Genomic DNA, 10,364 nt, shown 5'->3' on the forward strand with positions numbered 1-10,364 from the left:
AATTTAGATCAACTAATGATCATCTTTACAAAGTCGAAATTATTGTTGTACACTTCAATTATGCATGGAAAGATAAAATCGCATCTCTTTCTACGCAATGATTCATTAAAGAAGATTGCTAACAAGAGTAGGAATTTGCGAGGCATGGAAATGATTCTAGGGCTGCATGAAGTAGATTAAACTCTAGTCAGTTGGCATAAATCTCAATCAATTATGTAAGTAGTTACGAAAGGTTGTGTAATGCTCATTTAGCATACGAATAATTCATTTAGAAATGAAATTAGGAAAAGGTTGCAGGGTTTGTTTTAACATAAACCCTAAAAGCCTAGCAGCATGAATCGTGAATGCATGTTTTAGAAGGATCAATGGAAATTATGCCATAACTTAACCTATGCTTTGATTTTAACCAAAAAAGTTAGGGTTTGTAAATCTAATCATATGTAGGCAATGAATCATGTGATTATGAGAATGGTATCGTAATTATCTTCATGAGTAGACAAGTAATTGGTTTACCCTAAACGCCTAAAACCGCGAAGGAATCACTTAGGAATGGTTAAATTGATGCAACATACCCCAAGTGCTAACTAGGGTTTAGCACGTTGAGGACGTGACCTAGTCGCTCTTATTGCCAATCTGAAACTCTCATACCCTAAAGACATGTCCACATTCACGGAATGTAGGGACAACAAGACATATTTGCAAGAAACGATCTAGGGTTTCTACCCTAAGGATCGCTCGCTAAAAAGATGAAACTCGGTTTGAGTGGGAACCCTAGGACCGACAATGTCGGCCTAGTGCAATCAAGAACGGATTGGATATGAAGACACCCTAACCCTGTTTGCTATCTAAATCATGATTCTGTGATTAGAAGACACCGTTCGATGGGTAAAATAGTCCCATGGATTAGATGCGACACTTGTGCAACAAGTTGCAGAGTCGCATGATCTTGTGGTTTGATCACAAGGGAACGGCCAATTCCTCGGAATAAGATTGGCAGATTCTTACGCAAGTTTATCTTGCAAGAGGAGAAATAATCGTCGTGATATAGTACCTTTCTTGGGTAAAGTAACCAAGATACGAGGATTAGATATTTGCTTGGAAGCAAAAGACCAATTAGTAAATTGGAATAACATATTTACTGCTAATAGAACTTAAGGTATTGGTTAAGTTGGGTTAGTAGGGTACGGCCCTAACCCAAGGATATAGGGTTAACAAAGAAACCCTTGGGGATCTTGCCAAGTCGCAATTGATCCTGGATCGAGTGCTGGATGCATTCGGAGAGAAAGATTCACTCCTTAGAAATTGGCCAAATAAACGACCACTGGAATTGATTGTGCTTGTAACAGTTTAGAAAGCACTGTTTGCATTGTTTACTCAAGGAACTAAAGGATGAAAAGATATCTAATGCTTCAGGTTGAAGGCCTGAAGGGAGGGGCAGCTTCAGTTACCCCCGACTGCCTGCCTGACCCTAACCAAGGGGGTTGTTGACCGCGCCGGGAACGTGGACCGAACCCGCCGCGAGAGGTCTCTCCGTTGAGCTCTACTTGGAGTAGGAGGACGCTTGGGTGCCAGGGGGGGCTCTGGCCGTAAATCCCTCGCCTTCCGGGTCCTGCACAAGAGGCTAACGTGACTCGGGATTGGATCTCGAGGCCCGCATACTAGTTTACGGGCGGAAGCTTGGAATAGTGATCCCTGGGGATTACTGGATAGCCCTCGGGCGGATTATGGACAAGCCTACGGGCGGAACTCCCTGTATTTCAAATATAAAATGATGAAATGTTAAAAAAAAGAACTTGCTTGATATTGTTTTCTATGTCACATGATAAGATTACGTGAAGGAACCAGTGCTTAACGGGATTAATTAAAGAAGCTGATTGTTATATGTCAAATTAATGTGTTAGATAATTACATAACTAAAACAAATCGAGGAAAGTGCGGAGGATGGACCATGGGTCCGTCCTACGGTTGGGTGGTCCCGGTTAGCCGGGAACTTTTCTCAAAAATCTCAAAGAACAGCGGGATGATCATCAAAACAAATAACGAGAGCGATGACCTAGAGTTACGTCTTACCCGATTTACGTTGTTTTAGGGGAACGGAATGGGACTATGCCTTATGGCAGAGAGGTTGAGCCTTGCATCCCTCTCGTTTCCCATTCTCCTTGAACCAAGTGCAGCGTGAATCCGCTTCGGACTTGGCGTTTTTGCGTAAAGTAGTTCGCTCGGGTCTGACGCTAGTTGCTGTTAGCTAATGACCAATCATGAAAACCCTAATTCCGATCGATCCTAAGTGGGAACGGCCAGGATACTTCCGCTACCTGGCATACGCGGGAAGACCTAGATCGCAAAACCCGTAACATTCCATAGGAGTGCCGGGCGAAGTTTTCTAGACACCCTTTCCGATGGACTGCTAAGACGTGTCCTGGGTGATACTAGTAGACATGTTACAATGTGCTATTGGTTGTGGTCCAAGTACACCTTTGATTACTAGGGTATGCAACTTTTGTGTACTACAACTTGAAGGCATGCTGTCAATGCTACTTGGCCGAGGTGATAGCTACAATGGCGAACAATTGCTGGTTATAGGCATGGGGTATACTATGTGCACGTAGGCAATGCTACATGAAAGTGCAACCCATTCTCCACATGTAAACGGGTTACTGGTCACAAGCTGGGGGTATGAACGCTGATATGAACACTGGTGATGACGAATGAAATATAGGTGTTATGAATGTTGTGCTGATGATGATGATGATGTTGAAGTTGCAAGGAATGAATATCGATAATGACGATGAACATTGCATTGATGATGATGATGTTGATGTGATGTTGCTGATGCTGAAGCCACAGGGAATGGACATTGAAGATGACGATGAATGTTGTGCCAATGACAACAATGCTGATGCTGAAGTTGCAAGGAAGAAGGAAAGCTCGAAATAGAGCATAGGGAAGGAGGAAAGCTAAATGATGTCACTTAGCTAAGCTAAGGTACCTTAGCCACTACCTCTGACTCGCCACGACCCCTACTCGTGCTAAGCCACTTAGTTCCCTAAGCTCCCTACGAATTGGGGAGAGCGAATTGGGGGATAGCCAGATAGTGACCAAGGGCCCTGGGGAGTGATGGTCCCCGTAAGCTCCCTACGGTGCTAAACCTTGCACCACTCTTCCTCCTACACACGGATGCCAAGCCCTTTGGGCGCCACAGGGCACGTCCATGAGGGAGGAACCCTCTAGAAGCATCGAAAGGATAACAAGGAGCCAAATGTGAGCCCCAAATAATATCATCGCATCTTTCATTTCGCCTCTTTCTTCTTCTCCTGGTGTTGTGAGCTGCCTCGAAGTCTCCCTCACCGAGCTTCAGCCATGGCGACAGCATCCCAAACCCTAAGCGCCTCACCCATGGCCGCTGCTCCTGCTTGTGCCAGCCCGTCCTCCTCCCCTTCCCCTGGTTCCTCCCTCCACCGAACTGCCTTCTTCGGCTCCAGCCGCTCCTCCTTCTCCTCCCAGATCAAACTTCGCCATAGCCAGAATAGCCGGCTCTCGAGGCGCTCCAGCCATGGCCCGCTGCGCGTCGTCAGCGAGAAGGTTGTCGGCATCGATCTCGGCACGACCAACTCGGCTGTTGCCGCCATGGAGGGCGGTAAGCCGACCATTGTCTCTAACGCCGAGGGTCAGCGGACCACACCTTCCGTTGTCGCCTATACAAAGGGTGGCGACCGATTGGTTGGGCAAATTGCCAAGCGACAGGCCGTTGTGAACCCCGAGAACACGTTTTTCTCGGTCAAGAGGTTTATTGGCAGGAAGATGAGTGAAGTAGATGAAGAGTCTAAGCAGGTTTCCTATAAAGTCATTAGAGATGACAACGGGAATGTTAAACTGGACTGTCCGGCTATTGGCAAACAATTCGCTGCCGAGGAAATCTCGGCGCAGGTTAGTGTTTGTTTGGTTTTATTACAGCTATGAGGCTAGTTTACATTATTGTAGTAGTTCTCCCGTCTGTTTGTGACGTAGTGCGGATTATTCGAAGCTGAAGAACATACAGATGATTGCCTGATATTCTCTTCCCGCTTTTCGCTTTGCTTTGCTTGCATCTGTGCGATGGTGTGGCTGTAACGATGGTGTAGGTGGTCCAATGCAGTTCTCACTGCGGCATGCCTTGGCGTTCTTCTCTTGTTACAGCATTCTTGTTTGCTGGAGTAGTAAAGGGAATATTTTTCCATCTGTTGCATGACGTTCGCTCCCATGTCTTAGGCTTTACTTGGTTTGCATTTCTACAACGGGTTGTTGTAACAATGATGTTCATTGTCCAATGCTGTTCTCGATGCGACATGCTGTGGTGTCCTTTTCTTGTCACGATGTTCCTGTTTGCTCGACTAGCACAGAGAATATTTGTTCACCAACATGACATTCTCTCCTCTGTTTTAGCTTTTCTTGGTCTGCAACTGTATGATGAGGTGGCAGTAACAATGATGTAGACGGTCCAGTGCAGTTGTCAGTCCGTCATGCCGTGGCTGCATTCCCTCTTTACAGAGGTTTTGTTTGCTGAATTAGGAAAAGGGAATGTTTGTTCATTGAAGTCCATTTTAACAGATGGACTGTTCTGCCAGTGTCCGTTAGAGTCTGTCTCTCTTCTCTCTGCCCTGTCTGTCTGTCTCGATCTCTCTGTCTTCCTCTCCCTCTGTCTCTCTTCCCCTCTTTTTGTATCGACAACTGAAATTCTGTTATCCTTGGTTAGTATGGGGTACAGATTATGTAAATTATCCCTCTCTCCTAGTGATTCTGTTATCCAACTTGTCCCACTGTCCTTCTGTAAGCACTCCCTTGTTTTCTCACTTCCAATCTTGTTGCAACTTTGCAGGTACTGAGGAAACTTGTGGATGATGCATCCAAGTTTTTGAATGACAAGGTAAACAAGGCTGTGATTACGGTCCCAGCTTACTTCAACGACTCTCAAAGAACTGCAACTAAGGATGCTGGCAGAATAGCATCTCTTGAGGTTCTGAGGATCATCAATGAGCCAACTGCTGCCTCTCTGGCATATGGCTTTGAGAAGAAGAGCAATGAAACTATCCTTGTATTTGATTTGGGAGGAGGAACGTTTGATGTATCTGGTATGCTTTTTGTTAATCTACCATTTTACTGATCTACAATATGGCGTAACAGCTCTTGCACTATATGTTACTCTAATGCAAACTGTGGTTGGAATATTTCTCAGTTTTGGAGGTTGGTGATGGAGTCTTTGAGGTACTATCTACGTCTGGGGACACACACCTTGGTGGGGACGATTTTGACAAGGTACAGTTACAATCTATCCCTGTTGTCTTAGCAAGGCACTGTTCTTACAACTAAATGTCACATGTTACAATGGCAGCGGATTGTGGACTGGCTGGCAGCAAACTTTAAGAAAGACGAAGGTATTGACCTACTGAAGGATAAGCAGGCATTACAACGCTTGACTGAAAGTGCAGAGAAAGCTAAAATGGAGCTGTCAACTTTGACACAAACTACTTTAAGGTTGAGTCTGGTTTTAAGTAGCTGTATTGTTACTCCTTTTTGTATCTCTATACGAATGCCCTTCTATACAAATGCCCTTCAGTCTAATTCTGTTTTTACTTGGTGCAGCCTTCCATTCATTACAGCAACTGCGGATGGGCCCAAACACATTGAAACCAGTCTGACTCGGGCCAAGTTTGAGGAGCTTTGCTCTGACCTTCTGGACAGGTTTCATGTTTCCTGTTGGAACTGCAGTTTGATTAATATCCATGATTATGTTGTCCTTACTCTTTCTAGTTCTCATCAGATGCCGAACTCCAGTCGAGAATGCCCTGAAGGATGCAAAACTAAGTTTTAGTGATGTGAAGGAGGTTATCCTAGTGGGAGGCTCCACAAGGATACCTGCTGTGCAGGAGCTGGTCAAGAGAATGACTGGCAAAGATCCAAATGTCACAGTCAATCCTGATGAGGTGGTTGCTCTGGGAGCTGCTGTTCAGGTCTTATTATCAATCTTACCTCCTCTTTGGTCTGTTTATAGTAAAAAGAGCTGATAAGTTGACTCTGCGTGTGATGCTGCGAGTTAGCTGACAAGCTGATGTGTATGAGACTACCCTAGTTTTCCCTTGTTTGGGGGGGTCTGTGAGTTGCCCACTGTTGCTCACTCGTTCCTATGCATTTTTGCAGGCCGGTGTGTTGGCTGGTGAAGTCAGTGACATTGTCCTCTTGGATGTTACACCTTTATCTCTTGGATTGGAGACCCTCGGTGGTGTTATGACCAAGATTATTCCTCGAAATACGACCCTTCCTACATCCAAGTCTGAAGTGTTCTCTACTGCAGCAGATAGTCAGACCAGTGTTGAGATCAATGTTTTGCAGGGTGAACGAGAATTTGTTAGGGACAACAAGTCATTAGGTAGTTTCAGATTGGATGGTATTCCTCCTGCCCCTAGAGGGGTGCCACAGATCGAGGTGAAGTTTGATATAGATGCAAATGGCATTCTCTCAGTAGCAGCTATTGACAAGGGTAGTGGAAAGAAACAGGACATTACAATAACAGGGGCAAGTACCCTCCCAAAGGATGAGGTATGCTTCACTCGGATTGCGGTTTTCCCCTCCTTAAGGATAATCATAATGTTTATAACCGTCGGTAAGCATTTGTCTTAAACTTCTGTCTTTCCAGGTTGACAGAATGGTCAGTGAGGCCGAGAAATTTAGTAAGGAGGATAAAGAGAAGAGAGATGCTATTGACACAAAGAATCAAGCAGATTCAGTCATTTATCAGACAGAGAAGCAGTTGAGTGAGCTGGGTGACAAGGTACCTGGACCTGTTAAGGAGAAGGTCCAAGAGAAAGTGAAGCTGTTGAAGGATGCAGTGGCTGGAGGTTCAACACAAGCAATCAAGGATGCAATGGCAGCACTCAATCAGGAGGTGATGCAGATTGGACAGTCTTTGTACAGTCAGCCAGGTGCTTCTTCTGGTGCTCCTGAAGGTGCAGCTGGGCCAAATGCTGGGGGCTCAGCAAAAGCACCTGGAGGTGATGATGTTATAGATGCCGACTTTACAGACAGCTCATAGAGCTGGCTACTCTTGACATATCAAAGGTGGACCGATGTCTTTACTGATGGTGGCATATCAGAGGTGGACCGTTATCTTTACTGATGGTTACCCCCTGAGACAGTTTTGGTATTGAGGATGTTGTACAATAGAGTTTCATTAGTTCATTGATTGAATTAACGAACAGTGAGCTCTTTTAAGACTTAGGAGTAACCATTGCCTCCTGGTGGTCCAGTGTTGAAAGTTCTCTCTCGCACTATCTATGGTCTCAACGAGGCTGAAATATTATATTCACACGGATGCCTAATTCTTAGTACTTACCGAAATGCCCAAAGCTCAGCATTTCTCAGCACACTGGCAATGTAATAGGAGCAACAGTTTACTGTTTTCAGTCTAGGCTGCACTCACCGATTTCTGAAAGTTTATACGATTGACCATTGAATAAATGATAAGTTTTACTCTTTATGTAGAAGAAGCTGTTCTTTGGAGTCGCCTGTAAATAATTATGGTACTGTTAACTACCTGTTTATGGAAGTCTTTGTAGAAATGTTGATGATATGTCATATTACTAGTACGTCCTTACTCTATTCTGTAAATCTTTGTAGTTCTCTAAAGATACCAGGAAGTGAAGTGAAAATAATGAAAATCTCAAATTGTTGAAAGGAAAGATGTTAGGAGATCTAATTATTCATGCAAACTTTTTTTAAATAACTAATTATTCATGCAAATTTTTTTTAAAGAAAACTTCCTAAGATGTTGATGTATCACATATTAAAAGAAACTAGGAAGTGAAAATAATGAAAATTTCATATTGTTGAAAGGAAAGTTATTAGGAGATCTTATTATTCATGCAAACTTTTTTAAAATAACTAATTGTTCATGCAAACTATTTTTAAATAAAAATGCTATAAATGATGCAACACATATGGGCCTGGTCTGTCAAAAATCGAACTGTTTGTACAATACCAGAGCTATAAACATCAGTGCTCTAATCACACAGTTCATATTCCAACTTGTCTACATCCCTTAAGTTGATGCACCTATTAACCTCCCTGTTCCAACTGCAGACTGAATTCTTATCGATGTTAGGGAGATTAACTAGATGGTTGAACCATTCTGCGCCTGGGTCTTCGCAAAACAGGGAAAAGCTCATAGCAGCCAGGGTTTTGCTAAGGGGGCATTTTATTCTAAACTACCTCAGACTGGGTTCTCAGGTACCCCAATGATTCCCTGGTTGCTTGCGAGAGGGGCACCAAGTGAGATCTGGATCGCAAACTCTTTCTTCCATCTCAACATGGTGCTGTGGAGGGCTCTCTTCAAAAATTTCTCAAGAAGAGGATCAGTCCATTCGGATATATATCTTCAGTCTGTCCACATTGCAGAAGGTCTCTTGAAGATTTGCCCCATCTGTTCTGGGACTGTTTGCTAAGAAGTTTGAAAAAAATATGTTGGGTTTGGGCTTTCACAGCTCGGACACCATTCAAGCAGGCAAATTTGGGGAATAAGGTTCTATGGTAGATGGGGCATGGTCGCTTTGTTCTGTCGTAAGGGCGACTTGTATTCAAAAGACTCTGATCTATCAGAAATAGGCTTATCCATGGTGCTTGCCAGTTTGGCAAGAAGAACATAGAAAATGCGTTGAGCAGAAGAATGTGTTCTTCTCAAACTTTATATAGGCTAGCTCTTCTTTTTCTTAGACAAAACGAAGTTTAGCCATACGATATGCGATCCAGTAAGGTGAAATTGCAGTTTGGTTTCATCCATCTCTTGGAAATATCCATAGAAGATATATCCCAAATCTCCCTCTATCTCATAATAACTTTTCACCCAATATCATAAGAGGGAGAGGGGGTGCTATGCTCTGTTGGGAACAGTCCACAAATAAAAGCCACCGTCTAAAATCCAGATAACTTGAGGTAGGGATAAATCCATTTTGCTATCCTTTTTGCCTGTCCAATGGAAGCTATTGAGCATACTTTCCCATGCACTAAGAAGGCAAGAAGTCACCTTGAGAGTTCTTTATCTTCACCTCAAACTTCCTATGCAGCAACATGCCCCAGTAGTTGATACCTGCAAGAGAAATACATTTGCCTTTGCCTTTGACAATCCAATGTCTCATGAATCTGGTATAACTAGTCCTACTGAATTTCTGAAGGTCATGAACTAAATAACTCTATCTAGTATTGGAAAGATATGTGAGTGATTGGTCCACCTAGCACTAGGCATTTAGACGTCAAGATTGAGACGCGCTTTCCTCAATTGAGTTTAGTTTTTGAATTAAGTATAGTATGCTACCACATTATTTGGCGCATAAAAACTACTGTCTTTGACACACACTACTTTCTTTATTAACTAGTCAACTAGATAAACGGCTTGAAAACCAATACTTTATTTTCTAATAAAATCAAAACCTTCAATTCGCCAAGTGATACAAAAATAATCTTTCTGTAGAGAAGACACTATCTAACCTAGGATGAGACCTTCTAATGCCACAGGACTTGGGTTGTATGTACGTTATCGCACTTCTATGCTATAAGAAACTTACTATCTTAGATCCTTCTAAGCTTCCATGCGTCTTCTAGTGCTGTTCTACTTAATAGGGGTACTTATCACTTGAGGCTTTGTCCTCTCAGGTGTACGAGTGATTAAAAAAGCAAAAAACATCTACCTACCTTGAGAGTATAAGACCCCCATTTGCATACGAGTTTTCTAGCATTCTATAGAATTTAAGGAGCTCTGGGCTAGGGATTCCAACGTCCAGAACCACTATCATCCTCAATCTGTCTAGTGGTTACAAGCTTGGGACCATAAGATAATATATTCTTAACACTTGTCAAAAAACAAAAGCAATCATAACTCTAAAACATTGTTTTTAGAGCACTTTTAACATATGCGATACATAGAGACTATTGTTTTCAATACTATGATCTTTTCCTAAAAAAGAAAAATAGTAGTGCTAAGAAGCTTGTACAAATCATCACCATAGTACTCCGAAAAGCTAGAATAAAAGAAAGTATTCTTCCAAGACCTAGATGCCTTGATCTATAAGGTCAACATTAGCTTTTAATGACCGCCACTCTTAACTCTTTCAGCATTAATCATGTGGCCTCTCCGATGTGATGTGTTATCGAACTCTTCCATCATATTCCAATCCCCAGATGATATTGTTTCTTTGCTGTCAATTCTACATGCCATCCGTCCAACATCTTGCTCATTCCCACGTAGAGTTGGGGGTGTACACAAAAAAGGTGCACACATCCTCGCCATTTGATTGCCATCTCATCTGTGTGAAGAAGGGTTGAAAGACAGTAATGCTAGG

At 43.0% G+C, this 10,364-nt stretch overlaps 1 protein-coding gene across 1 annotated transcript; it reads left to right on the top strand.

The window, feature by feature from the left end:
- Positions 1-3,267: 3,267 nt before the first annotated feature.
- Positions 3,268-7,508, top strand: LOC148024937 (stromal 70 kDa heat shock-related protein, chloroplastic-like). The gene is made up of 8 exons (XM_087694620.1): positions 3,268-3,927; positions 4,856-5,108; positions 5,213-5,292; positions 5,369-5,511; positions 5,620-5,718; positions 5,798-5,987; positions 6,175-6,573; positions 6,671-7,508. Exons 1-8 carry the CDS (start codon positions 3,361-3,363, stop codon positions 7,064-7,066), a joined length of 2,127 nt encoding a protein of 708 aa, XP_087550746.1. The 5' UTR covers positions 3,268-3,360; the 3' UTR covers positions 7,067-7,508.
- The last annotated feature ends 2,856 nt before the right edge of the window (positions 7,509-10,364 follow it).

This window comes from Lygodium microphyllum, chromosome 15, assembly GCF_053477565.2.
Source record: "Lygodium microphyllum isolate KBCC chromosome 15, Lygodium_microphyllum_v1.1.10, whole genome shotgun sequence".
Lineage (NCBI taxonomy): Eukaryota > Viridiplantae > Streptophyta > Polypodiopsida > Schizaeales > Lygodiaceae > Lygodium > Lygodium microphyllum.

What these genes read in the sequence shown, in the direction of transcription:
- LOC148024937 (XM_087694620.1), top strand. Translation starts at nt 3,361, where the DNA reads ATGGCGACAGCATCCCAAACCCTAAGCGCCTCACCCATGGCCGCTGCT. An exon ending in CCGAGGAAATCTCGGCGCAG is followed by an intron (nt 3,928 to 4,855) that starts GTTAGTGTTTGT and finishes GCAACTTTGCAG; the next exon opens with GTACTGAGGAAACTTGTGGA. An exon ending in TTGACACAAACTACTTTAAG is followed by an intron (nt 5,512 to 5,619) that starts GTTGAGTCTGGT and finishes TACTTGGTGCAG; the next exon opens with CCTTCCATTCATTACAGCAA.